The sequence below is a fragment of the Phyllostomus discolor genome, chromosome 1, assembly GCF_004126475.2.
Source record: "Phyllostomus discolor isolate MPI-MPIP mPhyDis1 chromosome 1, mPhyDis1.pri.v3, whole genome shotgun sequence".
In the NCBI taxonomy this organism is placed as follows: domain Eukaryota; kingdom Metazoa; phylum Chordata; class Mammalia; order Chiroptera; family Phyllostomidae; genus Phyllostomus; species Phyllostomus discolor.
Window position 1 is genome coordinate 157115576 of NC_040903.2, and position 26918 is coordinate 157142493.

Genomic DNA, 26918 nt, shown 5'->3' on the forward strand with positions numbered 1-26918 from the left:
TACATGGAACAGACTAACAGATCTCAGAAAGGAGGGCAGTGAAGGACTGGAAGAGATTAGCCAAAGAACATACATGCATGTGCGCAGAGCCCATGGACACGGACAACACTGTGGTGAAGATGGGGGGGCAGGGGTCAAAGGGTGGGGAGAAATGGGGGTCTTCTGTAATAGTGTCAACAATAAAACATTTTTTGGAAAGAAAAAGAAACCTATATCAGAAGCGAGGGGCCAGCGGGGCCTCCTTCCACCTCGGACTCTGGCTGATGTTCCTTTTTAAGAAGGGGAATGGCGGGTGAAGGAACTGGCCCAAGGAAGAGTTGTGCCTGGGCCTGTCAAGAGCATCTGTCCACCTGCGGAACAGCTGTCAGTCACTGGCAGAGGCCAGGCAGACCGCTCAGAAAGGGGTAGGGTGTGAGAAGAGGCACGGGCGACGGCAGCACAGAAATTGCGGCTGGTGATTCTTCGCACACAGGAAGCTCTCACCTCAGGTGGAAGCAGGGTGTGAAGAGAAACAGCTCATGGCAGCGGACAGGTAGGGAACACTCACTGTCTGCCAGCCCAGAGGTTATGCACTTTACATGCAGTGTCTCACCTCAGTCTCACAAAACACTTCGAGGTAGGTACTTAGTACCCCCCACCCCCGCCCCAGCTTTAAAATAAAGAAACTGAGGCTCCAGGGGTTTTCACATGGGCACACAACTGGTAGGGGGCAGAGCCAGGACTCAAATTCAGGACTGTGGACCCCTCAGACCAGCCCTCCATCACTGTGTTACACTTGCCCTCCTGGCACTACAGCTGCTTCACGGTTTCACAAGCAGTTGGTGGGCCCTGCCTCAGTAGAATGGAATTGTTGACTTTCCATTTTGAAAATGTCTTTACAAGGAGAGGGGCCTGTTCATAACCTCAGTGGCACCCGAGGAAGAGCAAAGCCAGGGGTAGCTCACCCTTCAGTGAGTCACCTACCACAGTGGCTCCTAGACCGGGGAGGGCGGGGGGGCGCCTCCACGCAGTGGAGGTTTAAAAATACGTCTGTCAATTCTTTGCTACTCCTCATCCCCAGAGGTGGAGCCTAGTCCCTTCCCTTTGAGTGTGGGCTGGACTGAGTGACTTGCTTCTAACAAACAGAACAAAGCCGAAGTGGTGGTGCCATGTCTGAGACTAGGTCATAAAGTCACCGCATCTTCCTCCTCGTTTTCTCTTTCTCACTCATTCTGCGTGAGGGCACGTAAGCAGCCCTTTAGAAAGGTCCAGGTGCTGAGGAACGGAGCCCTTTGACAACAGCCAGCAAGGCAGTGACACTTTCTGCCAACAGCCACGTGAATACACCATCTCGGCAGTGAATCCTCCAGTCAAGCCTTTGGACGACTGCAGTTTCGAGAGACCCTGAGCCGGAACCACCCAGCGAAACTGCCCCGGAATTCCCGACCCACAGGAACTGCGGGGTAATAAATACTTGTTAGTTTAGGTTAGGCTTTGTGGCACTTTGTTACAGACAGCCATAGATAACTACAGTGTCCCCAGGAGAGTAAGGAAATAGTAAAATTCCCGTAAATGCTACGAGTCTGAACCAGAAAGGAAGTGGGCCCTCCCTGGGCAACTAGAGGCTTCCACTGCTTCTGTTTCAGGCTGAAGAACGAAACAGAGGATTCCAGGCTCCCCTGATCATTGACAGCGCAGCTTCCGGGGTGAGGAGGGGCACCAGCAGGTGACCCTTAGAGCCTTGGGCTTGGTGATTCGAGTGATTAACAAACAGAAATTACAGAGCAGGCAAAGCTCCTCTCTCCCAAGGCCTTGCTGCTCAAAGTGTGGCCACAGTTCAGCACCACCCGGGAGCTCGTTGGAAACAGAGGCCATTTGGCTTGTCCTAGACCTGCTGAATCATTTTAACAAGATCGCAAGTGATTTGTATACAGAATAAGGCCTAAGCATCCTTCTAACCACCTCAGGATGGACTTCCCTCCTCAAAACAAGGGCACTGTGAGCAGTACAGTCTGCAAGTTAGCAAGGGCTCCCTTTGTCACCTTAGCCACAGTCACCAACACCACTCTGCTCCAACGTCTGCCACGAAACACTGAAGGGGAAAGAAACCAGGCAGAATGGGATATTAAGAGGGATCTACCAAACCAAGCTCGTCTTCACTCTGCTTCCCATGGTGAAATGCCACAGGTGTGTGGGAGAGAGGGAGAGGAAGGGGAATGGAGGGGTAGATGGGGAGGCGGCTTCTCTGCCTCTCGCTGTGCCCAGCTCCCACCTTCCACAGGCTCTGGCCACATGTGGAAGCAAGCCTTTCGTCCCGTACTCACTGTTCACTCCTCCCACACCTCTCTGCCTATCTGCGTCCAAAATTCAGGGACTGCACACACCACACTGAAGGAGGTATTTCAAAGGGACAATAAGGCTCTGGGCAGTGATTCTCAACGTTGTGGCTGTTAGGAGAACATTCCCCAGAGGAGCAAGTCAGAATCCATGTGTGTACGGGTGCTCCTGGGTTGGAAAAAGCCCCTCCAGAGCGCTCTTTGCTCAGGGGGGACATGCTCCTCCTCACACTGAGAACCACGTATCTGTATGAGGCACCTTTATTGATGGGTACATGCCAGGTGTCTCAGGTGAGCTGGAAAGGAAACAAGACTTTCCACTGAGGGGTGGGGTTTCTTCAGACTTCTGGAGGTAGGACAGCTACAGGGAGGTCAAGGGTAAGGCCAAAGGAACATTGCTAGGCAATGGTGCAGCAATTGGAGGGGGAGGGGAAGGTAGGGCAAGTCAACATCCCAAAGAAACAAACCAGACTTTAGCGGACAAGAGATGAGCTCATGAAAGGCTCCACTGGCAGCTTCGAGGTAGAGAGTTGCACGAGGGCCCCCCTTCCTTTCCTGCCACAGTGCAGCGTCTTCCACCAAGATGCACGTTTTGTTCACTTATGGAGGTAACCAATGACTCGGTGTTGTTGGTCATGAAAATTTACCCCATGTGATTCACTGCATCCTTAGGTCTCTTCTCAAGAGACCCCAGCATGTCCCCTCCCGCCACACATGGCCTAAGGGAGACTATCTTGTGGCCCAAGACATTGCCCCAGGGTCACTGTGTTGCCCGGCAAGGGATCAGCTTCCTGGGCCACCCAGCCTGGCCAGCTCCTGACAAGCAGGCCAGCTGGGTTACCCAACCCCGGAACCCCAGGGCCCCAGAACCCCAGAACAGGAGTCACAGAGCCTAGTCCCCTCATTCTGCAGCGGAGGAAGAAGTCCAGACGTGTAGAATGACTTGTCTGAGGTGACAGTGATCAGAGCTGGGACAGCCTCCTCACTCAGGGCCCGGCGCTTCCTCCCCCCAACGGTGATTCAGTTAATTATCAGGTTTGGGAGGGGGGTTCCTAAATGAAGTCAGGAGAACGCTGCCATCAGAAAGAAATCCTCAAGGGAACCAAACAAGAAATTAGCTTTAGATCAGATTTAAGACAACAAGCTTGCTCCTTTAGGACACTTTTTTGGGAAAACTGTGCCCACCTCCTCTGGCTGCAGGAGGCGTTACCTCACCTCCATTTTCAATGTGTGTGCTGCCCTGTACTGATGGGGGTGTGTGAAAAGGTGAGAGCCTAAAAGACGACTGAGGAAATCCTGAGTTTTTCTGTAACAAATACATCTCTTCAAGGTACTGGCTTTGGCATTATGCTTTCAGCATCAGAAGGTGGGGTGAATCCATAGGTATTTCCGGAAATAAAGGTTCTGAGCCTTGACAAGCACTGGCAGCTCCCTTAGAGTTTCTTCCAGAAGATCCTTCGGCCGCACTCTCCCTTCATCAGATTCTTTGCCTCTGGCTTCCTCTATTTTCTACCATCCTTTTCCCTCTGGATAATCGCGCTTCATCTGTCCTCCTCGATACTAGATGGCAAGCTCCTTGGAATCAGAGACTATATTTCATTCACTTTCATGTTCTCCCAGAGAGCACACATGCCCTGTGCCCAGCTGCCCCGCGCTCCCCCTGCCTCCCACCGGCCACCCAGCCGTCTAGCTGTGCCCGCGCACCTGTGGCAGGCAGGTGCTGGGGGGACAGCAGGGAACGAGACAGAGTCCCTCCTCTTCTGGCGCCTACATTCCAGTGAGAGAAACAGGAGACAAGAACAACACAACGAAACGATGATGATGATCTGCTGAGTGCGTGCTGTGCGCCACGCGCTGTGCTCTTTAACACCCGCCTCTCCTTCAGTCCTCACGGCAGTGAGGAGGCCGTGAGGTGACTGCCGCTTTGTCCCTGTCTCACAGAAGAGGAAGCCGAGTGGTCCGAGACACTGCTGCTTGCCTCGTCACACAGCTGGTTAAAGAAACACCTGGGATGTGAACCCAGGGGTTTTGAACGCTTTTTGATTCCTCAGCCTAGGGTCTGTGAAGACAGCTTGCCACCATGGTTTCCAGTGAAATAAAATACAATTTTGTTGGAATGCAGACATGCTCATTCCTTCATGTGTTGTCTGTAGCTGCGTTTGCTCTGCAGCGGCAGAAACGAGTAGCTGGGAGAGAGGGCACATGGCCCGCAAACCCCACAGTGCTCACTACCAGGCCTTTCCCAGAGAGAGCTGGCCAGCCCTTCTCAGCCAAAACTGCGCTCCAGTGATACTCACGGAGGGATAAATAACCTGGAAACTCCATTCACTCCCGCATGTATTAGCTCATTCTGTCACCAGTGTTTTGAGCACCTGCTCAAACACGTGTCGGGCAGCGTGTCCTTTGGAAGGCGGGGCCCCATTTGCACTCACTTTCTATTACTTGATCTTTCCACAGGGTTCGTACACCTGTGGTCCCTGTTAAAGGCTAAATCTAGTGCCTAATCCCCATTTTCTCTGCTTTGTCTTCAGCTCAGACAAGAAAATCTATTTATTACTTTAAAAATGACAAAAGAGATTAACCAGGATTTGGCAACTAAATTTATCATCTGGGAAGAGTCCAAGAGATAATAAATGGAAGCACAGTCCTTCTCTTCCTACTTCATCCCCTCCTCTCAGCCTGGCTTTGTGGGAAAGGATGAGACGGCGGTGAAATTTAGGACCAATATTGCTGGGAAAAAGCCCACTGACAGCTAAATTAGTTTGGCAGTAAAGTGGTGTGGAGGGCTCTAAGCCAGGAATGAATCATGGGTATTGAGTAGGGCCGGGGCAGATACCTGCTCTCTGAAGATCAGCAGGGATGTGAATGAGGAGCACGATGCAGCTAATTCTAAGTCCTCCTCTGAACGCTTCGCCTTGGGGGAGGGGCAGCGGGAAGACTCCAGACCAGGCTCGGGCACCCTGTGGCTCACACTCCTGACAAGGCTTGCCAATTGCATTCAGGGAAGAAAGGCTGGTGCGATGCACAGTGTGTGTGTGTGGGGGGTCCCCCAGTAGTCAAGGAGGGTCAGCACGAGTGTGTGCTGGTGGGGGAGGAGCTCACACGCTTGTTGGTCTCCTTGAAGTTCGCCAACTGGCTGAGAGGCCAAGCCATATTCCTCCTGCCGTGCTGACCAGGACTTTGGTGATTACCTAAGATGGCTTTCTCTCTGAGTCCTCAGAAGGTAGCTGCTTAGGTGTTAGGGACTCTTGATGGCAGGGAATGGGGACAAAAGAGGTGTGGGGATTATCAGAAAAGAAGTACCTTTCACATAAACCGGGGAGAAAAGCCAGAGTTAACTGTACTTGTGCCCCATAAGCAGAGCCCCTGGGCCATGGACCACGTAATCAACATGGCAGCAGTACACAGACATCGAGCCTTTGCTCAGTGTAAGTTGTATGGGGAGGGGGGTTGGGTATTAAGAAGCACAAGACCGTATATAGTGATTAATCCTCCCAACAATTCTAAGAGGTAGCTATTACTATCCTCATTTTATAAGTGAGGAATCTGAAGGTCAGAGAGGTTAAATATCTTGTGTCCAGGGCCACATAATCAAGACGAGACAATTAGAATCTGAGCTCTCAAGTCTATGGTGCTCCCTGGGTAGGCGGGTCGGTGCATTAGTGTTATGAAGTGACATTTGGTTTAGGAAAGTGTGTTAAGAACTCCTCCTAAGGGCCAAGATAATCATATAATTTTGTCCTTGAATCCAATCAGAAAGCCATGTGTCCGTGGTGCTCTCACTGGATTGTATGAGGCCAATCCTCACCCCATTATTGGTCAGTGAGGTGCAGACGTGGCAGCCTTGATGTGTGGTGTTGGGAGGCGAAGTGCCAGGCTCTCAGCAAAGGTGTGTTAAATTTGGCCTGACGTGGACAGGGGCATGGCCTTCTGGGTCTGCCCTGGCATCCTCACCTGTTTCAACAGAAAGAGCGAGGGGGAGAGGAAGGGAGACGAGAGGAGGGAGGGGAGGGGAGGAAGGGCTCAGAGCTCAGGCGAACACTCTGGAGATCGTGAGCGAGGCAGGCTTTGCTAAAACTCCTCTGTGGTGAAACCCTCACTGTTCTGTCTAAAACTACAGGACAGCTTATTAATATGGATGAGCTTGGTTTTTAGAAGCAAAGTGGGAGCCACGTCCGCTTTCATGTGGGTAAGCAGAGCCCATCGTTTCTCTGTCCAGCAAGGAACACGAGGTCTGATCCCAACCACACACCCCACAGCCTCGCTGCGCACCGCTCCCTGCCCCTGACCCTTGGCCAGGTGCTAACACCGCCCTGGCCCTCCCCTGGGGCCCACGGAAGAAGCCACTTTCCTCCCTGTCCCACTGCTTTGCTCTGTTTGTGCTGCTTGTTCCTATTTCTTGCCCTCTTCTCTCCCCATTTTCTCATTTTTCTTCTCTGAGAAACTTTTGCTCCTTTTACCGTTGTAAAGGTAGTAGCGTGCTCTTCAGAACACGAAATGAAAAATAATTCCATAGTCTTCCTTCCTTCCTTTTCCCTTTTGATTTTCCCAAGCAGTTCAGAATCTAGAGGTAGCTCTCAAGGCCTTCCAGGGCAGTCTGCAGGACCGGTTACAGCCCCTCCCAGTGGGTGCGGCCTTCGAGGGTGCAGGGGTGGGGGTGCGGAACTGCTCCTTTCTTCCTTTCTCAGCTCTAGGATTTCTTGGTGTGACCTCTTCTTCACGGGTGGCCCCACCCCCTCCAAGGCAAAATCAAGATTTTGTTTATATCAATGTTAGATCTTTCTATAATATATATCACTTCTCAGCCTTTTGGCTAAGATCAAGTGTAGATCTTTCTAATATAAAAATTAAGGATGCCTGTTAAATAGAGTTGGTAATGAGGCAATACTTTTAGAGTGAATTTGGCTCAGAGATACAAAACCCTGGGGAATCTTTGAAGCTCCTATTCATCAACCCTCTTATAGGATGGCTGTGGGCAGAGAGGTTCTTTCTCATCCTCAAGTGGTGCTGGATGAGACGGGATCCAATCCCTGCACCCGTCTGCTCTCCACAGAACAAAATGCCCACAATGAAGGGTTTATCAGGGACCCGAGCCATCAGCACGCTGGAGTGTACCCACTCGGATTTAAAATCCTCAGTATTTTCCAGCTTGTTTTTCAGTGTCGTGCTCTGGCATTGCCCAAGGACATTAGGTCACTGGAGTCTGTTTCCATCCCCCTCAAAAACAGCAACACAGCCCTCTCCCAAAATGTCCACAGTGGCCACATCACAGATAAAAGAAAAAAATGCATTTGATTAGTTACTCCAGGTTCCTTTGAGGGTGATCAGTTCAAGGTGAAGTATTCACACTTCTTGAAGAAAGATGCTCACTCTGTTCTACTTCTACTGAAGGGGTGAGCAAAGAAAGCATATGGAAATGAAATGTGAAAGAAGTAAGTTTATATTTAGGAAGAATTCCTTGCCTATAAGAGTAAGGAGCTTCCAAAACAGAGGATCTGAGAGGTTTAGTCCCTCTCTCCTGTCCCCCCCGACAGGCCTCAGTGGCTGAGGGAGGTATGCTTTGCCTCACCTGGTTATTTCTTCTCTCAGGGCAGCAGGGTCTGCAGGGTAGAACTTCACACGGAAACACATGGTGAATGGGGGCTGGGCTGCGGAGAAAAAGAGGTGCCCATCAGGGAAGACCCTCTGTTCCAGAGATGACCGGGTGCCCTTCCCCACCAGGATGCTCGGGCCTCTGAACACTCAGAAAAACCCCTCAGATGCTCAGGGCAACTTTGACTCAGCGCAGTGGAAAACCACCAACTTACTGCAAGTGGGACGTTGCATCCCACCCCCCGGGGCAGGGCCTGAGTCTTTTCTTGGAGGAACTTACATCTTAATTGTTTCACCACAGACTTTGTGAACTCCAACCAATGCTGAAACAGAGAACACAGAACAAGAAAACCCTAATGAGAAGCAGTGTCATTTATAGCTTGTTTAATCCAATACAAATAACCAGACAGATTGTGTAGCCCAGGGTGAAAGCAGCCTGAAAGCTTGAGATATGTGGCTTGGAGAGTAGAGAGTGATATGGTTTTCTGAAAAGTTTCCCAGGGAACCAGCTGTGAAGGGGAGAAGAGTTCCAGCTTCCGAGGCCATTTTTGGGTGTCCCTGGCAACGCCACCTTCCACAGTAGGGTGCCAAAGCCCACAGGAGGGTGCCCAAGTGCTGAGCCGTGTTCTGGCACACCAGCAGGCACGAGCGAGTCCACGAACGGGTAATGGGTCAGACCCCACCTGGCGTGAGTAGGGAAGTACTGACTGTAATGGGTTGTGTGTGTTTGTGCTACACGCCAACATTTTTTTTTTTTTTTGGCAGGGGAACCGAGGCTATTGGTAGCAGTTCTAGAAAGAAATGACAGATAGAATTTCATAAATGGTGCGAAGGCAGGGATGGCTGGTGTAGATTCCATTTTTGTTTGAGTAATAAGGATCGCCAAACTCTGGGTTAAAGACACGTGCTCAGGATTCCTTGGCATCAGGGGTGTTTAAAGTTTGTCTCATAAGGTAACTCACCACAACTGATGTGTAGGATACTATCCTGTGTCCCTTGGAATTTCACGGAGGCAGGACACAGCAGCAATACATTTTTTCCCATGGTACTTATGTTTAGGAAAGGAAGCAATGAGTCCATTCTATATCTGTTTCCTGGTTCTACATGGGTGCTTTAAAAAATGCATTGCTGATGTCTGCTGCTTTTATGCTAATGAGGAACCTTGACAATTTGCAGAGAGCTAGGACTACTGTTATTTGGGTCTGGTTTTCTGGAATAGCTTAAAACCATTAGTCACAAGGTCTGTGAGGGCAGAAAATGGTCTTGTTTACACTGTACTCCCGGGGCTCAGCACTGTGTTCAATAGGCAGCTGTCAGAGGGACAAAGGAACAGGGTCCACACCTCCCTCTTTTCTGGCTACTTCCAGTTGGTGTAACACCTTGGCAGAGTTCTCCCTTCGCAGGAAGGCGGGCAGAGCCGTGCGGACGGCATCCTGGCCTCCCTCGACTCCCAGCTCTCACCTTCAGTCTGGGCTGCGGGTCATGCAGTTAATGGACCCACTAAGAGCCAGTCCTCCCATCAGCTCCACATGGATAATCTGTGCTGACATTCTGCTCCCTGGCTTCCTCTGATCTGGGTTCCCACGAGGCTGGCAACTCATTATAGCCACTCAACGTGGTTAAGAGGTCCTTCTCACATTACACAGCCCACCGCGGCTCCGCTTCACAGGGAAGCAAAGGCAAAAGAGGAAATTGCATGGAAACAACTGGGTTTCCAGGCTGTTGCCTGTGGAGGTGGAGGCGGCCCATCTGATTGGAGCACTCAGGAACTTTAAACCAGGAGAGGAACACAGCAGATGTCTGGGACACGGTGCACAGTCAGCCTAGACATTCCACTGAGAGGTTTAAGTAAATAAACAAAGAAAGTTAGACCGGAAGAGGAATGACTGGTGAGGTCCATTATCGGCAGAAGCTAGATGGAGCTGAAGGACAAAAAGGTTATTCCACTTGGCAAGAGCTGGGGAGAGAGTTGAGGACAGGAGTGGGGCTGGAGGAGAGTAGGAGGGAGGTGGGAAGGAAGTGGAAAGCGGGCACAATTTGTCCAAGAGATTTTAAGGGTCTGGTAGAGAAATCTTGAAAGGATCCCAAGAATATGGTGATGGCCGGAGTTACCGCTGGCATCCGTCTGCCTAAATCTGGGTCCTAGAATCTCTCAGCAAACTGATAATACGACTTTGGGGGTGAGGGATCAGGAGAAGAGGAAAAAGACTCAGAGAGGGGAGTTTGCTCCTGTCTTTGAGTGAATGGGTGGGCCAGTGTGGCAGAATATTCAGACTCCAGAGGCTGGAAAGGGTACCTTCACTTGAAAGGTGAGGCTGAGAGCAGGCTGAGGCCCTGGGCCTGTGCCAGGACCAGGGGAGGGGGTGACGGGAAGCCGGAGTGCCCAGACCCCACGGAGACCCTGGCAGAGCAAGCAGTGAGGGGATGGATGTGAGTGCTGGGTTCAGCATGTCTGGTGCCCCCGGGAGGAGGTTTATTTCATAGCCTTGCACTTTCGGGGAGCTGGGATCTTACCCTCCATCTCTACCATGAATCAGTAGACCTAGGATGACAATTCTTTACAGGCTCATTTCCCCACAGCTCTTAAGAACTCTTTCAAGCCTATGTGCTCTCCTTAACCCCTCCATAAAAATGTAGAGTCACAAAAATTTAGAGGCTCTCAGGTATGAATTCAACATGGAATCTTAGAAACCACATAGGCCCTGACTGGTGTAGCTCAGTGGGTTGTGCATTGTCCTGGGAACCAAAAGGTCACCGGTTCAATTCCTGGTCAGGGCACATGCCTAGGTTGTGGGCCAGGTCCTTTGTTGGAAGTATGCAAGAGGCAACCAATTTATGTTTCTCTCATGCATCAATGTTTCTCTCCCTCTCTCTCTAAAAATAAATAAATAAAATTTTTAAAAATTACAGAGAAATCACATAGGCTCTGGGTCAGACAGGTCTGGGGTGGAGGCAGGCTTTGCTACTTGCCTTGGGCAGGTTACATAACCTGTCCGACACTTCATTTACGAATCCAGAGAATGGATCATAGAATCATGGACACTCATTTTATTTGTGGTAAGGATTAAACAGCATGTGTGAAGCTCAGAGCTTAGTGCCTGCTGCAACTCAGCGCTCAATATTCACCAACCAAAAGACTCAGGCTCGTGCTCAGGGTGCTCGGAGCCTGGCACGCAGCGGCCACCCCAGGAGAGCTCACTTCTCCTCTTCCCCATTTGCTCATCACCTCTACACACTCTCCAACTCTCCTCAAGCACACGCTGCCCCAACTTAAAAATAATGAACAGGACACACTTGCCCTTTGTTCTTCAGGTGCCACTCTCCTTGGGAGATGAAGAGATCTTAGGCTAACTGCCCTTTCTTCTTAAGGAGAGACAGCTCAGCCCCAAATAATAAACAAATAAACACCCAAAAGCCCCTTTACAGAAACAGTCCACCAGCACAGTGAGTGGACACCTACAGTGTGTGAGGACATGTCGCTGGTTGGTGTCAGAGCACTTTTTGGAGTCTCACCCTGTGGTCCAGAGCTCAGGGTAGTGATTATGTCAAGACAGTGGAGAGTTTATAGGGTGAGGGGCTGACCTCAACACTACTTTCTAAATACCGATGATGCTCAACACTCTGCTGAGCAGGAGTAACGAAATGTCAGACAAGCGGGACAGGGCTTGTCAGAGTAAGAGATGCAGTTCTTCTGAGTCTTTCCTCAAATTCGTGTGTTTAGCATAGAACCTAAATGGGACTCGGAGATGGAATGGCTCAGAGCAGTGACTTTTAACCCGAGTGCTGCAAGAAGTTTTAAAACATGCGATACCTGACTATTATTTAGTCAGGGGCACTGACCTCTTTTCTCTGGGATTGTCAAATAAAAAATGACGACAGCCAACACAACAATAGCTGTTGGGTGTGAATGAATCAAAATCATACCTATTTTTTTGGTCAGATCAGCAAAAAACATAATGTATTTTTTGGTGTGCAGCAGAATTTTAGTAATTAGTTTATGTGTGCCACGAGATGAAAAATGTCGAGAATTGCTGGCTCAGAGCATTGAAGAATGTGGTGAGGGGCACCCGCTCGTTCATTGCCTGCGGCCCTGGCCACTGCTGCGAGGCTGCACCCTTGGAGGCTTCCTCCGAGGTCCCCTGCTGGCAACAGAGACGAAGCCCATGTTTGGAGCTGTGAGAAAATTAGTGCACCCATGAAAGGGGGCCCTCTCGGGCTCATGGCGCTCGTGTTTTTGGAGGTTGGTAGACAAGACTGAGTGGTAGGCAGGGGTGCAGGGCAGGGAGACATTGAGGCCTGAATGCCTCTGTGTATTGCCCCACTTCCACGGGGACAGGTGCCAGAGAGTGCATCCCCACAGAAAGCAAAGGCTGATGGGAGGAGCTGTAGAAACTGCAGGCGTCTGCCAGTGGGCCACCTGGGCAAGTGGAGTGGAAGCACAGCACTACGAACTACCAACTTGCCCACTCATCACTCCTTCAGCAGGTGTTTACTAAACATCCACCGCATTCTGGCCCCATGCAGTTCCATGGGGTGTCGTAATGAATGAGATCATGTCTGCACCCTCATGGGACTTATATTTTTGCAGGACACACGGACAACCACAGATGGTGTCATAAGTGCTGTGGCAGGGGTAATGCAGGGCACATGGGATACACAGGAGGGCCCCTCGTTCAGGGTGGGGGTGAGGGAAGACTTCTGGAAGAAATGAAAGTCTAAGCTAAGACCTTATTGTGCAAGAAGGAGTTAGCCAGAAGAAAAGTGTGGAGTGTGGGGAAGTGAGGAAAGGAAGAAGAAATATTCCAGGCAGGGGGACCTGTACAGGTGAAGGCTCTGAAAAGAGGGAAGCACGCCATGTCTGAAAGCCACAGAGAGTCTGGCTGGGCCACAGCAGGGAGGAGACAGGCTGGAGGAGGTGAAGCTGGAGAGGTGAGCAGGGGCCCCGGGATAATGGACGAGTTCCTCCCTCTGTCAGGACAGCACAGTGCTGTCAATGCCTGGGTCTGCAGAGCAGCCCGTACTGCATAGCGCAGAGTAGGAATGTGTAAGAACCTGAAAGGCCTGTGCACTCTGGCCCCCTCTCCCCTCCCAGATGGGGGTGGTGTGGCACCTCAGGTGAGGCTCCTCCTAACCAGAACAATGTGGTTTGGCTCATTCACTAGAAAGTGGGCAGGAGAGGTTCAGCCTGTGACCTGGGCGCGGGGATCACAATACTAGCCCGGCTGCTCTGCCTCCAACTGGACAACTTTGGTCAAATCATTTCAGCTCTCCAGGCTGCCACTTCAGCATCTGTGAAACAGTGTGCATACTAGGTGAGCTCTGCTAACGTGTCTTCCAGGTCCCAGAGTATGATCTGAAGAGGTGACCCCCAACGGCAGGGTCTGGCTGGTCCCTGACTCCTGTGGCTAAGCTCTGAACATGAGTGGCCATTCAAAGCTTCTGGCTTACTGATCAACCGTCTCCTCCATTTGTGCATTGAATAGTGACTTACCCGCTGCTTATCTGGGTCCACAAAGCGGATCCCAAAATAGTCTTTCTCAAGTAGGTTCAGGTGGTGGCAAAGAAGGTCAAACAGGTACTGGCCTTTAGCATCTCTCTGCAAAGAAAGAAAGCTCCATTGAGAAATGAGAGCGCTTCTCCAGTGGAACTGTGTGTTGATGGTCATTAAAAATCACAACAGCCGTGTGAGGACAGGAAAGGGGCACCTGTCCACAACTATGTCCTCTGTATTGTGATACATTAGATAGTCTCTGGAATTCTGAGGCTTTAGCACCTGAAAGGAGTCTAGGAACCCTTCCTTCCACAGAAATGTCAGGCAAGTCAGGGGAGAGTTAGGGAGCCCAGTTCTGGTCTCTGATGCACAAAGCTTTCCTAGGAAATGTCAGTGTGGAATACATCACATGCAGCTGCTCTGACTCTAAAGTACATCTGAAATCCACTCACTTCTCTCCATGCCCATCACCACACCACAGGTCAGCCACCACCACCTCTCAGCTGGACCGCGGCCGGAGCCTTCCAACCAGTTCTCTGCTCTCACCCTCTCTCCACACAGTGACCACAATTTACTCTTTTTTTGCTAAGTAAGTAATATAGGCACCTAGTAAGATATTCAAACATACAAAAAGATACACTATGAAAAGTCTCCCTTCTATCCTAAGTTACTTTGTGCCTCAGTTCCTCCCCATAGGAGCAACACACCGTATCAGGCTCTTATGTATCCTCAATGTGGTCTTACATTGTAGGCAACTGTGTGTGCACGCATGCCTCCTCTTTTGAAAACACCCCAGCAGCACCTTTGGTACTGTATTCTATTTCCTGGGTCTTTCCCCATTTAGGGTTTCTTGCAAACCCTTCTGTAGCAGTATATATGTATAAGCCTCAGTTTTGTTTCATTTTTTTAAAGATTTTATTTATTTATTTTTAGAGAGAGGGGAAGGGAAGGAGAAAGAGAGGAAGAAAAACATCAATGTGTGGTTGCCTCTTGCATGCCCCCTACTGGGACCTGGTCCACAACCCAGGCATGTGCCCTGACTGGAAACCGAACCAGCGATCCTTTGGTTTGCAGGCCTGCACTCAATTCACTGAGCTACACCAGCCAGGGCTAAGCCTCAGTTTTTAACTGCTGCATGCCACTGCATTGAACCTAAATTTATTTACCTGGCTCCACATTGATGGAATTTGTTTCTGACCTTCCATACAAACCATGTGGTGGTGAGCACACGATCATCTTTCATCACATCACCACTCCTGCTTCTTAACACTGTCAGTGGCTTTCCGTTGCTCTCAGAATACAGTCCAAACTCTGATCACGTCCTCCACGGCCCTCTATGACCTGGCCTCTGCCTTTTCTCCCAACGTCTCCCGAATCATTCTCTTCACTCTCTGGCCACGCCTCTGTTTCTGAGCGCATGAGGGCTTTTCTGCCTCTGCGTCTCTGTATTCCCTCTGTCCGGCACCCTCTTCCACCAGCTCTTCTCAAGGCCACTCCTGTCCTTGAGGTCTCAGCTCAAATGTCCTCTCTGCAGAGGGGCCCTCCCCTATAGAACATCCTTGCCCAGTTACTTTCTATCTCATTTGTCCTGTTCACTTCCTTCCCACCACTGGCAGTAATCTGTAACTACCTTGTTGACTTTTACTTATTTATGCATTGTCTCCTCCCTTCCTAGGCTTTAATTTTCCTGAGCACAGGAGCCCTCCCCCAGAACTTAGCACAGGGCCTGGCGGGTAGGTCCTCAATAATTACTTGTTCAGTAAATGAATGACTGAATGGATAGAAGGTAAAGGGTTAGCTAAAAGGTTTCACAAAATGTGAGGAAATTATGCCATTTCTAAATCCATAACCTTCTCCTTCAGGGACCTGCCTGCGTATCTGGGGTGAGCTGGGAAGAGAATGACTTGCAGGAAACTGTCAGAACATCTGGAGCTCCGCAAGGCTTCGCTCCGTGGGCCTGTCCCCAGTGGTCTCTGCAGCTGAGATACTCCTCTCTGGTGGCTCTGTGTCTAATTCTGCATTCAAATCGAGGTTGTCCTATAAGATCCAAAGTATCTCACCTGTGCCAAGACCAAGGCCATGGGTAACTGCAGAAGGGCCTGGCCCTGCTCCACAAAAGGTTTACACTTCACCTCTGCCCTTTCTGCTGGCTCACCCTGCGCTATACAAGGAGAACTGGGGCAGGATATCGAATCTCTCAGCAAATATCTTAACAGCTTATCCTTGAAGGATAGGAGGATGGGTAGTGGACAGATCAGCTAAGGAAGGAGGTGCCAGGCAGGCACCCCCACTGTCCCGGTGGCCCCACACTCCCTCCCACAACATAATCCTGAGGCTGTGTGCCCCTTCTCCCCACCACTCCATCCCCACCCCTTTGTCTCCCACCAGAAAGAGCTACTTTCAGGACAGAGACTTCCTGGGAGTCACGGTGGGACTTCTGGGTGGTGGGCCACACACGAGGTCTTTCAAAGGGTTCCATCACCAACTGCTATTTTGGGCAGGGCTGCCAACTGTGTCCTCACCCATGACCCCCGAGTGTGGGAAAAGCTTTAACTCATTTTTAAGGTTCTTCAGGAAGCAGGAGAACTATGTTTAACTCTACCCCAAGAGGCACGTCTTGTGCAGTTATCCTTCTCAGAGCAACTGAAATGCAATATTAAGAGACGATTGCATGTCGTGAATATTTTTCTCTATAGATTTTACTTGTACCAAGTTGGCTCCTACACTGTGACCAGCTGGGGTGAGTTAATGGCTGAAGAAGTTTGCTTCTAGACACACAACAACCGTATTAGCAGAAGCGTGGGGCAGGCATGGGGAAAACGTGCTTCTGTGATGGAAATCACATAGGCTTTTCGTAAGAATCATGTCTCCCATAAAAACAACTCATTCTCACGGGCTGGCAGCTCAAACACACTTGTAGGGCTCCTAGCTGGTAAGAAATTTGGCAGGTCCAACCTGAATTCTCCCACCTCACAGGGAGAAAAAGAATCAAGGCTTCTATAACTCTTCAGGTAGTTACATATATATTAAAAAAGACAAATCCCAGTACATATTCCCTATATCAATAAAAAAAGAATTTTTTTGTTATTTCTCAGCATCTGGTGGAACCGCTGTTCCCCACCATGAAGTCACGGTTCCCTCAGGTTCCCATTCACCAGTGGTAGACGCATCACCACTCTGAGTGAAAAGGCTCCTGTGTGGACTACTGAGGAGAAGCACCTTCCTTTGCTGGTTCTCCAAAGCTGGAGGGTGGGAGGTGAGGGGAGTGGTGAGAAAGGGAGGAACGGAGCTTCTGCATGTGGCAGAGCTCCATGAAGTTTAAATTCCCAGCAGAAACACAAAGGCAGCATCAACTCACACCCCGCCTCTCGAGTGGAGTACTCACATCTGTGGCTGGTGGCCTAACGCAGCCCTTGGGGGCAGGTCACAGTCACCTGAGCCATCACGGAGGACTCCCTATGACGAGCTGCTGGAAGGGGTGAGAGTTTAGGATTTTTAAACTTCCTGGCCTTGCAGGTCCCCTTGCACTTCCAGAGGCTGGCAGTATCTCATAACTTCCTGCCTGTGGCCTTCCTGTCCTAAGTTTGGGTCTTTCTGGAATATTCTGTGGCAGCCAACCTCTTTTTGTTGGATGGCAAAGTCCAGTGAGTTCTATCTTCTTTCCCTTTGCCTGCAGTTGCCCTGCACTGCGGCTCACGCATTGCCGTGTGCTGAATGCTGTGCCATTGATTACTGAGGAGGAACGGGCACTCGCGTTGACAGGTAATAATTGTCTGGTCACACCATCAGGGCTCCAGCCTGAGGATGTTTATCTTCAGGACAAGGGAGCTGAGGCAGGCTGCCCAAACCCAGCTAAACCTCTGAGCTTATTCTCTTCCTAAAGTCATTGTTGGGTCAAAATAACTTATTAAGCACCCACTCAAAAATAAATTTGTATTTTATGAACCACAATAGTACCCACATATAAAGATACGGAAATAGTGCGTATAAATCAACTGTGAGAATAATAGTGTGTATAAGCCAACCCACTTCACCTCTCCATACAGTGCACGGATGATCCATGAGCCCGAGAATCATTCTGTAACTCTGAGGTTAGGAGAATTCACATCCTTGCTCCTCCCTGGAGCACCTGGTTCTGGTTCTCTATGGTTTGTCTATTCTTTGGGGAAGGGACCGAGGCAGCAAGCAGCAAGCAGGCTTGGGCCAGTGAGCCAACCTCATTAGTCAAGGTTAATTGCATTTTCTGCCTCCTAATCAACACCCTTGGGCTGGAGAGCACTTTTGCTTGAACCCATCATGGGGTCAACCCCAGGGACACTGGTAGGGTGCGTCCCCATCAGAGGGGCTAATGTGTAGGAAGCCCCCACTCACCAGGCCTCCCCTTATTCAATCTGACTTACCTGTGAGGCAGGTCAATTTTAAGAGCAAACTATGTGAATCTTGAAGAGGTCAAGAGTAAGCTCTCCTTTCTCAGCTCTTGGGCCACCTGCTGTTAAAAGGAGAGCTGGCCCTGGTTTCCTAGGCCTGGCTGTAGACGAGGCAATGGTGGGACGGAGGGCAGGAGACTGCGATCACTTGCTGTGCAGAAGCACAGGGGTCCAGAGGTGGGGAAAGGCCTCGCCAGGATGGTGGTGCGTGGAAGAGGGGGCAAGTGGTGTTCCCAGAGGGACCAGGTGCTAGGGGTGGTGTGCAATCTCAGCCTCTATTGTAGTTTAACTTTCTATTTAAATTTCTTGTAGGCCAAGACTCCTTTGCTTTCCTTATCAGTGTCCTCCAAGGGCACGTGAGTACTGATATCTGCCAGTTCAGGAGCAGATGCTGTATAAAGCACTTTAATGCCACAGAGGAACAGCCATATTAGCTCATCTGCTCAGGGCCGTGGTGAGTAAGCTGAGTGGAGAGGTGTGAGTCAATTGCTACTGTGGACACAGAGGCAGTCCTACTTCTGTGTTCATGCCCCACACCCAGCCCAGCTTCCCCAGGCAGAGGGAGGGTAAGGGGCACTGATGCTAACAGCAGGGCCCCAGATTTCTTAACTGCAGCAGCTTCCATACTAATCTACATTTTCTTTGATGGGAGGGAACCCTTGCTGAGCTCCTGGCCCAGGAGCCCACTTTTCTTGCTTGGTCCCAAACCAAGACAGTCTGTCTAGGAACTGCTGAAGCTGCAGCTGAAAAGCTCACTCTGGGGTGGAAGATGGAAGTTCATTCCAGGGAGAAATGCGGCCATGCTATCTTCCACAGCAGGCTGTCCCAAGGCCCCTCTGCTCCCTACTCTCAGAGGAGATGGGCCCCGGAACTCCGGCTGGAAGGACAGAGCCCATGCAGGCACTTGGTATCTAGGCTATAGGACCAGGTGGCTCGTGGGGGAGAGGCCCGGCCCCAATGGAGGGCAGTGGGAGTTCAGAGGGAGAGGGGAACAGTGCTTACCCAGATTCCCGCAGACACTGGCCTCACCCAGACCTTAATAAAGACAGCAACCTCTTGCGCCAATACTCCGCATTATACATGCAAATTGAGGGAGTCGGATGATTTTCATGATGCAAACAGATATCTGTAGGTTCAAATGCCAGGCGTGGGGCCTCAGGGAGCCCTGTTGGCAGTCCTTGCTGGGGTCAGAGAACTGGCTTAGTGCATCGCTACATTGCACGCAGAGGATGTGCACACGGGGCAGGGAAGCTCTGCCAGCCAGCACGCGCGCAAGTAAATGTCATGGGAGGGAGGACTAAGTGTTCTGTCAGCACAGATGGCCCCAACCAGACTCAACAAGGGCAATTAAGACCCTCTGAACAGAATCTTCAACCCTGCTGCTGTAGCTGGTAAGAGCACGGCTAATGAGAGGGCTAGACTTAGTGAGATATCAATGATGGCGCTTCAAGAGCCAAGGCACCCCCATTCCTCTATGAATTCCTTGTATCTAGTAAAGCATCTGGAAAGCAAAAAACCTGAACTGGGCCTGAAGAAATGCAAACTGGTCTCTATTTCCCAGGCAAGGCCACTTTTACAGTAAGGTGACTCTTGGAAGCCTCACTGTTTCTTGCTATTGATTGAATATATTTTGGTTGTATTCTTCCAGCCAGTGCTAAATATCTTAGTGCACTAGTCATGTCACAGCTGCAGAATTACTGAAAACTAAGCCAGGCTTGTTAGGAAAAAACTCATTATTTTGTATTTGTGAGAAGTGCATAGTTCCCTCTCTCTCTCACACACACACAGCCCTCTCATACAATCGTTGCTTCAGATAACTTGAGAAGAGAGTCCAGAATTTTGTGGTAAATAGACTTCTTGCTCCCAGTTAATTTTACTGCCTTCTTTTCTCCCCCAAAGAGCAAGTGCACATGTCATTTGGCAAACCCGGGAATTTCTGGAGTTGTAAGGAGTGGCCTTGGCCAGAGGAATTCGGCAAGCTCAGCATCCTCACTGTTTCTCACAGCCCTAGTCCCCCAGCTTGCCTCCCCCTCAGCAGAAAGCTGTTTACTGGTCATCACCAACAAATGGGATAGATCCTGGGCTGGACACATCCTGTAAATGAAAGAGGCCGGGACTTTTGAGTCCTGGTGCAATCTCCTTTCAACTGCCCTGTTAGGTCCCTCATGTCTCCTAGAAGTTGGACAGAAGCAAAGAGAGCAGAGAGGCCACAGGCTCTGAGGAGCCGAAGGCATTAGGGATGAGCACCGGGGCTGGAGGCGCGGCCCTGCCCTGCCTCCTCTTAGCGTGCGACCACGGACCTGAGCAGACACAGATTAAGGTAACAGTTTTTCATCTGTCTGAGCTTCTGTTTCCTTATTTATACAGCAAGAGACTAATCCTACGTCTCTCAAAGCACTACTTACTGTGAGGTCAAAACAAAACACACAAAATACATAAAAACCAGTGTATTTTTTCTACCAACTTCCTCTGCCTGCTGTGACCACCTCCCTTAGGCTGAAGGAATGTGAACACGACAAGGCTGTAGCAGTGAGACTGTGCACTCGTGGGACAGAAGCGAGTCCTCTCTAGACAAGAACACTTGGGTGGGTTCGGGGATATGTCTGCCTGTTCTGTGTCCCCAAGCTTACGGGGAAGACCGCCATTTAGAAATCTGCCCTACAGGGCTCGCACAGAACACACTGGCATCTTCTCCAAACCCCAAGCTGATCTTCCTCATACCAGGTTGGAAGAGTAGAAAATATTAAATATATGTTCTCAAACCAACCACCTCAGAGACTTGGCAGCTTCTACTCAGCACCACAGAGACAAAGGCAGATTCTTATGAGATTCTCTTGACACACTCCTAACACTCCAGAAGGAAGACTGAGTGAGGTGGAGGATGAGATACAACACAGTTCCAACAGACACTATACCTTTTAATGCCTTGGCATTTAGAAAAAGAAAAAAGCATTTGGCAAAATGTATTTCATGAAATTAACCCAGAGCTTCAATCTCTCTCAAAAAGCATAATTGGTTCTCTCTGGCATTACAGTTAATGGGAGCCAGTCTCAGATTCCACTCTCAGGAATCCTTAGGTTACTGCCCATACTATTGGCGGACAGAGGAGGGGGGATGGACAAATAGGGTCATGGCTCTCTGATGGGAGTCCCAAGTTCCCCAGAGCTCACCCACGTCACTTGTAGCTGTTGGCATCCCTACCTTGGACCAGACAGGTCATTCTCAATGCTGCTCCCAAGAAGCACCGCCACAGCCTCCCTTGAAAAATCTCTCATCATAGCAGATAGCACTCTGAGGTAGGGTCCAAGAGCCCGACTCTTGGTCTGTGGTCCCACTTAATGGTAAAAGCCACCATTACAAACATGTCTCTTCCCAGCATAAGCAGAAACAACCTCACTAGAGCAACGAAACTGAGAGTCCCTGGAGAGGAGTGAGACAGTTGGGGCCAGGAGCCAAACAGATGGTGGAGAGATGGTTTAGTGTACCAATGCTGAGGCCCGGGAAAGCAGTAGAACAATTCCCACATTTCCCAACAGTGGCACTCTGTCCCAGTGGTGGAGGAGGATAGAGCGGGGAGGCAAGGTAGCAGGCAGATGGCTAGCTCCCTTGGAAGGAGAGTTTCCTTAATAGACAACACATTCAGAACTGGATTGTGCTCTGGACCAGTGGTTCTCAAACTTGAGCCTGCATCAGGATCACTGGGAGGGCTGTTCAAACACAGAATGCTGGGTCTCTCTCCTAGAGTTTCTGGTTCAGTGGATCTGGGGTGGGCCTGGTAATCTTCATTTCCAACAAGTTCCAAGGCGATGTTGATGCAGATGGTGTGGGGGTCAAAGGACTAGACCAGCCCTTCTCCAGCACCTGTTGGTCACTGTCAGCTCTTGGAGCACAGACTGCTGGGATAGAAGGAGGAGAATGGACACCTGGACGCCACCACAGTGCAGCTCTGTCGGCACAGTTCTCTCCTTTACCCAGCTCCCACGTTTTCACATACCAAGCGTACCAACCTCAGAGCATTAGGGTTGTCAGTTAAATACCACAGAGAGACTCCGCTCCTTCCTGCCAGGTTTTCAGGCTCTGCCTTTCATGACAGTGGGCAGACGCACAAGTCTGGCTGTAAAGTTCAAGTATTCAGTTACCATTCACTTTCAGGGGTGAAGTAGCTCAGTACTCACTGTGCTTTTGCCATGGACTAGATCATGAGAAAGTAAAGCTAACAGTTATCATCAAACCTAATTCAGAGAAAGAGCTTCCTTCGCACCTCAGTTCTGCTCCCAGTGGCAGGGCTTCTGTTCCAGAATATTTCCTCTCCTGGCCTCTGGGGAACTCTCATCCAGGAGGTGGGTTGGGAGCTGCCTAGATCTCTACCTGCTCTTGCCTTTTCCCTGCATCTGTCCTCTTTCAGCTTCTCAGTCAGGTTTCCGTCTCAGCTGTTGTGACCAGCCTTCTCCTTCCTCCCTCTCTCGTGGGTGGGAAGTGCATGGGTATAGGACAGGTGCCCCGAGGCTGTCCTTTTGAGGAATAAAGTCTGTGCTCAGCTTTGGGCAGGGAGTTTGGGGCAGGAGGAAAGTGATGGGAGTCAGGAAAGGCAAATTCTGATTTTGATCTCTTGAGTAAGTCATTTCCCTCCCTGAGCCTCAGTTTCCCTCTATGTAAATGATCTCACATCCTGTTACGTGCCCAAACTCTCTGATTCTGTTATTAGTTGACCAGAGTAATAACACTCCAGGTCCATCTTCTTTTAAATGATGACAAAAAAAATTCTTTTTAAAAGAGTAGGTAGCTTTACAAGGTAGATATTTATCAAGACATTTATTGAGGGTTTAATTAATTAAAAAACTCAGGGCCACTGCTCAAAGTAAATACAGAAAGCAACTAAACAATTCATTCAATACTAGAAAGTGCCTGCAGCAGGCCTGAGACAGTGAAGACTGTTACTCGAAACTGTTATTCTGTTAGGAGTCTGGTCATTTTTACATTCCACTGTGAGCGACGGGAAAATCCCGTTAGGTCATCCAGTGCCTGCCTCCAGCCTCGCACAGCGAGGACTGTCCAGGATCTTCTCAGAACGCATTCTGAGGCTCTACCTCCCCCGGTTCCCCACAGGCCCATGGTTTCCGAGACTGCAACCCAGGTGGCAGTGGGGCTCCTGAATTTCTATCTGGAAGGGCCTTAGGGGTGGGGGATAGAATGAAGTTTTATTTGCATGGTCCTGTATATAAGATTGAGAACTCTTCAACTGTCCAATAAAGGGACAGGGAATGACACAGATGAGAAGGGGCTGATACAGGAGCTGATAAAGTGTCCCTTCACCTCATCCTGCACTAGCCTAAACTTGTTTCAAGGCAGAGTTCCTGAACCTTGTAAAAGTTAAGGATGAGTGCCCTCCGGCCCCTGAACTGGTTCATTTCCTGAGGGTTTTCCCAGACGTAATACTTCAGTGGCTGAGCAGCAACAGATGCCTGTTGGTCTTCAAATAATTCATTATACCTGCTTAATTATATTGATGTGAATCTCATAGCCAAGTTCTTTTTAGAGAGTTGATGTGGGAATCATACAGTTTGAAACTGTATGACCCAATGTGCACGGGGGTGGGGTGGGGCAGGGCTGACTAGATCCCCAGGGCACCAGGTAAAACCACGGTCGAGGCCCTACAGTGAGATGAAGGGCAGAGGGGCAAGACTTGGCCTGAGAGTAGAGGGTGAGAGCAGGAGAGGCAAGAGCCTTGAGCTCAGCAGTTGTCCCTGAGGCCTCTGGCACATCCCTGTCACCTCTGTGCCTTTGCAAGGCAAGGCCACCAAGACCAAGAGTCCCCTGAATGCTGTAGTTGGTCCTCTGCATCTGTGGATTCAACCAACTGTGGGAACAGTATATATTTTTAAAGATTTTATTTATTTATTTTTAGGGAGGGAAGGGAGGGAGGGAGAGAGAGAGAGAGAGAGAGAGAGAGAGAGAGAGAGAGAGATCAATGTGCGGTTGCTGGTTGTTATGGCCTGCAACCCAGAAATGTACCCTGGCTGGGAATTGAACCTGGGACACTTTGGTTCCCAGCCCGTGCTCCATCCACTGAGCTACACCAGCCAGGGCGGGAACAGTATTTTTGATCTGTAGCTGGGAATGAGAAAATACTTTAAAAGCTTTTCATTTATTTTTTTCAAAGATTTTATTTATTTTTTTTATGGAGGGGGAAGGGAGGGAGAAAGAGAGGGAGAGAAACATCAATATGTGGTTGCTTCTCGTACACCTCCTACTGGGACCTAGCTCCCAACCCAGGCATGTGCCCTGACTGGGAATTGAACTGGCGACCCTTTGGTTCACAGACTGGCACTCAATCCACTAAGCCATACCAACCAGGGTCGAAAATACTGTTTTTGATCCTTGGTTGGTTGAATCTGCAGATGAGAAACATGTGAATATGAAAAGCCAACTGTATCTACTGGAAAAAAAAAACCCCACATATTAAGTGGGCCCACACAGTTCAATCCTGTGTTGTTCAAGGGTCAACTGTGTATCTATCTACCAAGGGCCGCCCTTGGGCAAGGCACCGCCTGTGTGTTCTCAGGGATGCAGGGACATGGGATTTAGAGACATGTGAAAAGTGACTTAGGGAAATCCTGCTTCTTTTTTCTCATCTCGTGACACATAACTGTCCTACTGCTGCCCCTGCTGTGTTCATGTCCACTTCCCTCTCCATCACCTGGACAGATGGAAGTGTACCCAGTGTTTGCACTCGTGACGCACGTGAGCCTTGTACTTCCTGAGGAGCAGCTGTCCATTAACTACTGAATGACAAGACCAGGCTACTAGCTGAAAATTAGCACTAGCTAATCTGGTGAGTCCTCCCTTCTGGGTCTTCAATTACTGATACCCAGTGAGCTTGGAGTTGGAAGGAACAGAGAAGAATCATGCTGGGGTAAGACTGTTCCTGCAGATGGAGTTCCTGTCCACAGCAGTCTAGAAATTCATTTCAGGATGGGTCTCCCAGGCAGTACCTTTTGTCTAGTCTGCTGTACTTGAGTGGGACAGGGGCTCCCAGCCTCAATGTCACTGCGCACCAGGAAGGCGCCTACAGTGGAGCCCAGCTAGAGAATAAGCAGTTAGGTTGTTCTGACACCCACACGGTCACGGGAAACAAAAACATGGCTCTGCTTCTAGGAAGGTCTCTAGCTGGGTCCTTGGCACTGGATGGATGGGGAACGAGAAGTTCAATACTGGAAAAGACCAATCATTACATCTGCTTAATCATATTGATGTGAATCTCACAGCCAAGTTCTTTTTAGAGAGTTGATGTTGGAAAAATACTTTCATGTTTCTGAGCTCATGTGGAATAGGATTTAGGATGTTTTTAACTTCTGGGAATTATCAAATTGCCTTCCTATGGGCAAATTCCACATGTCTCTAGGGATATTCTCTTTCCTTTACAGTTTTTTTTTTCTGATGCTTTGCCTGTCTTTCTAAAATATTTCCTGACACCTGGTCAAGATGCCACAGGATATTCTTTTGGCTTCGGCACCTCGGAAAATGGGTAATGAACACAGGATTGGATACCTGCCTTATCACTTGTCATAGGCCAGGTTCCTCAGGAAGTAGACCCTGGAATGGAGTTCAGCATGCAGGATATTTTTTGGGTGTGCTCTTAGGATCAACACCCACACAAAGGAGTGGAGGAAAGCTGGAATGGGCAGAGGGAGAAGCTGAGCTATAATGCAGGCCTAGTGTCGAGTTGGATGAACCATGGGAAGCTCCAGAGCTCAAATGATTCGAGTAGTTTCAGAGTAGTTTCAAGTTGAGCCAAAATCGCCAGGCCGTTTACATCCCTGCCTGAAGCACTCACTGGATAAGGACCTGCCAATGGCACCCCCACAAGGGGGATCGGGTGGGCCCTACGAGTCTGTCACATCACTCTTGACTCAAACTCCAAATCATAACTACTATTTCTTAAGAGCCTACCATGTGCAAAGCATTCTACAAGCATGACCTCTAATGCTAACCACAATTCCATGAAAATGTTTCTATTCATCCCATTTTACAAAAGAGAAAACTAAGGATTAGCGGAATTAAATGACATGCCTAAGACCACCACACAACTGGTATGTGGAACTCAAACCCAGGCCTACCTTTCCCAAAGTTCGCTCTTTTCATTATGCTAAACCCCCATCCTTTGATGTTCTCATACGGCCCCTGCATAAGCAACCTAGAGTCCATTCTTCTACACAGTTTTGGGTTGGGTTTACAATCCTCTGACTATGTGCCTAATTGTATAGAGCAAAAGCTAGTTTTACCTGGGCCCATTGCTTGAATTCTTCAGCTCTCTTAGACCTGGGCACTACTGGCCTCAGAAAACCACTCCCGCTGGGGAAAAGCCCAGATGCGGAGCTTCCCTAGAGGGCACCCCAGGGGAAATCTTCAAACCCTAACAGGAAACCAGTGACTCAGTCAACAATACTTGAAGATAATGAATAAGAACTGGCAGATTTCTGAGGCAGGAGCTGGGTGCAACACAAGTACCCTTTCTATACCCCCAAAGGCTGTTATCAATCTTGTTCTCCCTTTGTGGACTCCAGACAGCCCTAATCTTCAACAGGACGCGTGTAGGCCAGAAGAAGTCATTGGCTCAACTCAAGAAAAGCTGCAGCCTCAGTAAAATGACACAGCAATGGCAAGTTTATTTGCCTCTGTGGGTCTTTCTCCCCTGGTAGAGAGTCTCATATGTTGTTATCTGGGCTGTTCTTTTCAATTTGTCAAAGATGCTTACTTAGGAATGCAAGTGACATCTGTCCAGGTAAATGGCCCAGTTAGCAGAATAGGCTCTGGAGCAGCCTCCACATTGCATTGAAATCCTCTCTGCACCTCAAGTAAGAATTCTTTTGAGGCCCTATTACTTATACCTACTCTCCCTGCCCAGGAAGACTCCAGAGATGAATGATGAGATGATTCCCTTAATTTTCCATTAACTAGAGGTGAACATTATTTTTGGGTAGGGAAGAAATGTCTCACAAATGACAATGGGATGATGTAAGTCATCGTGGAGGTATGTACAAGGTACAGGGACAGTTTGGTGGAATGAGACTAGGAGAAAGACCTCACAAAGGA

General features: G+C 49.6%; 1 protein-coding gene and 1 non-coding gene across 2 annotated transcripts in view; one reads left to right on the top strand and one right to left on the bottom strand.

Annotated features, from left to right (window-relative positions):
• FRMD5 (FERM domain containing 5) overlaps positions 1 to 26918 on the bottom strand; it is a 285688-nt gene that overhangs the window by 27988 nt on the left and 230782 nt on the right. Inside the window, 3 exon segments of the mRNA XM_036032671.1 lie at positions 7885 to 7963; positions 8188 to 8230; positions 13399 to 13503. Coding sequence (XP_035888564.1) covers positions 7885 to 7963; positions 8188 to 8230; positions 13399 to 13503 — 227 coding nt within the window.
• Positions 7109 to 7306, top strand: LOC114493501. Its single transcript, XR_003684154.1, has one exon. It is a non-coding gene; the product is annotated as a U2 spliceosomal RNA (small nuclear RNA).